Here is a 1949-nt window from a genome sequence, read left to right as displayed (position 1 = left end):
GCACATTGGCTCTATGGCCATGTTAAAAATACATCCCCTGTGTGGGCTTGTTAGAAGAAATTCATTTTTGTTTAGCACTGTGGTTTTGCAGGTCCTGGCACTCAACTAAAAGTCCTTTGTGAAACATGGTGAGACTGGCACTGTTCATAATATACATCTCTGCAGTTCAGTTATGCTTGAAACAAGAGACATCAGGAGACAGCTGTGGTGAGCAGCTGCAGGCCCTCCCTGGGGTTGGGGATTGCATGCCAGACTTGGAGGGAGGCTTTGGCTGTAGCTCAGATGATGCCAGCAGAAGGGAGATTCATCTGAGGCAGGGGACTAGACTCAAGGGAGGTTCCAATGTAGACACTGTCCAGTAGACACAAGTTTCAGGCATCTTAGAGTAGACCTGTGACTACCATACGTGTGCAGAGACCAGACCAAGGACTCCCTGTTCCTCCTATGGGTGAGAACCTCATGTTTACCCAGTATGTGGGAGTGAATTGCACGATTGAGCATGGAACAGGCTGGATGTGGACCAGGCATGCTGCTTTGATATATTCTAGGGTGGGCAATGGTTTCAGTTTTTGGTTGCTGGTCACCTGACACGTATTAATGGTTGTATTGATCACTTCTACACAGCCTTCCAAAATTTGCTGCATGGACGAGTAGAGGTAGGGAGGACATTACCAAAATTTTGGGATCAGTAAGCTTGGTCTTAAATCCTCCCTCTCTGTAGCAGTCCTGGATTTTTTCCAAGGCTAGCTCTTCCCCCTCAGTAGCATCGTATGCTTCAAATTCATGATCCAACCACATTTTGCTTCCAGAGACAACACTCCCATAGGCAGAGAAGAAAGGAACACATGCTTCTGCTGCAAACACAGAAAAACATTGTTAAAAGACTACGGGCTGGTAGAAGCAGAGGATCAATAATCCTTGCTGCATCTACAAAAACGTTAACTGACCTTTCTCACAGTCCCACCCTCCCAAAGACTGCAGCCTCCCATATACAACATGATTTCCATGATACACACACTTCTAACAGAAAAAGATACATGAGAGGACAGGCCTTGATATCTGACCTTCACAGAAGTCCCACTTCAACTGTGCATCTAAGACCCCTTCATCGGGAGTATCATCACCAGCACACCTCCATCACCCCATCCCACCCACCCCAACTGTTGTAACCCAGAGCAGAAAGCATCAACTGTCTTCTGCAGCTCCTTGACAGTGGCATCCTGAGGACACCTAAGTCTGTCCCAGGGCCCCACTTAGAGATCTACATGGGACTGAGATCGGGTGAGTGAGGGTCCCACTCTCACTTGTCTGGAAGCCCAACTCTCCAGTCACAAGCAAGGCCAGCAGAAGAAGTGTCCCCTTCATGGTGGAGAGTGCTAAATGCTCTTCTCAGAGCAGATCCTCTTCCTTTTAAACCATGATAGCCCTGAGCCCAGCAAACCCCACCCTCAACTCTGCCTCCAGGAGCTCCAAATACCTTTTGGCAAGAACCTAGCACTTGTGAATCCCCTTAGGGCTTGCATAGAGGCAGGAGCACGGGGGCCCCTCCCACTCTGAAGAACAAATAGTCTGAGACAGCCTGATGTCATCAGTTTCTGGAGAGAAGTTGTTTGTACTTTGCTAAAGAGGGGTTGGAGCTGAACTTTGTAAGCAGCCCTAGTGCTGAGCCAAAAGCCCTGTGGTCCTTTTCCACTTGTCACCTCTGCTTCCTGGTCACACTCCTCACCTCTCCTTGTTCCAATCATCCAAGCTGCTGAGCCCTTTGGATTGAGGACACAGAGGTGCCATCTACCTCTTGGTGACTCTCAGCCAGGGTAGTCCCCAGCTATTTGGAAATGTGGGTATTCTTGGGGGCTGGTTTTGGTTTTGTACCACAAATTCTGCCTCACTCCAAGGTAACTCATTCCTGATGTCCTGCTTGCCATTGTCCCCTCTCAGCTCTGTCAGGA

General features: G+C 48.8%; 1 protein-coding gene across 1 annotated transcript in view; it reads right to left on the bottom strand.

Annotated features, from left to right (window-relative positions):
- The window catches only part of LOC116101188 (secretoglobin family 2B member 24-like), a 2332-nt gene extending 967 nt beyond the window's left edge, over positions 1 to 1365 (bottom strand). The window contains exons 1-2 of the mRNA XM_031384848.1: positions 1305 to 1365; positions 673 to 854 (exon numbers count right to left, since the gene is read on the bottom strand). Coding sequence (XP_031240708.1) covers positions 673 to 854; positions 1305 to 1365 — 243 coding nt within the window. The remainder of the gene's footprint in view (positions 1 to 672; positions 855 to 1304) is intronic.
- Between the last annotated feature and the right edge of the window lie 584 nt (positions 1366 to 1949).

Source organism: Mastomys coucha, unplaced genomic scaffold (genome assembly GCF_008632895.1).
Source record: "Mastomys coucha isolate ucsf_1 unplaced genomic scaffold, UCSF_Mcou_1 pScaffold21, whole genome shotgun sequence".
NCBI classification, from domain to species: domain Eukaryota; kingdom Metazoa; phylum Chordata; class Mammalia; order Rodentia; family Muridae; genus Mastomys; species Mastomys coucha.
The sequence above is the reverse complement of the archived record's forward strand: the minus strand, read 5'-3'. Positions and strand labels throughout refer to the sequence as shown.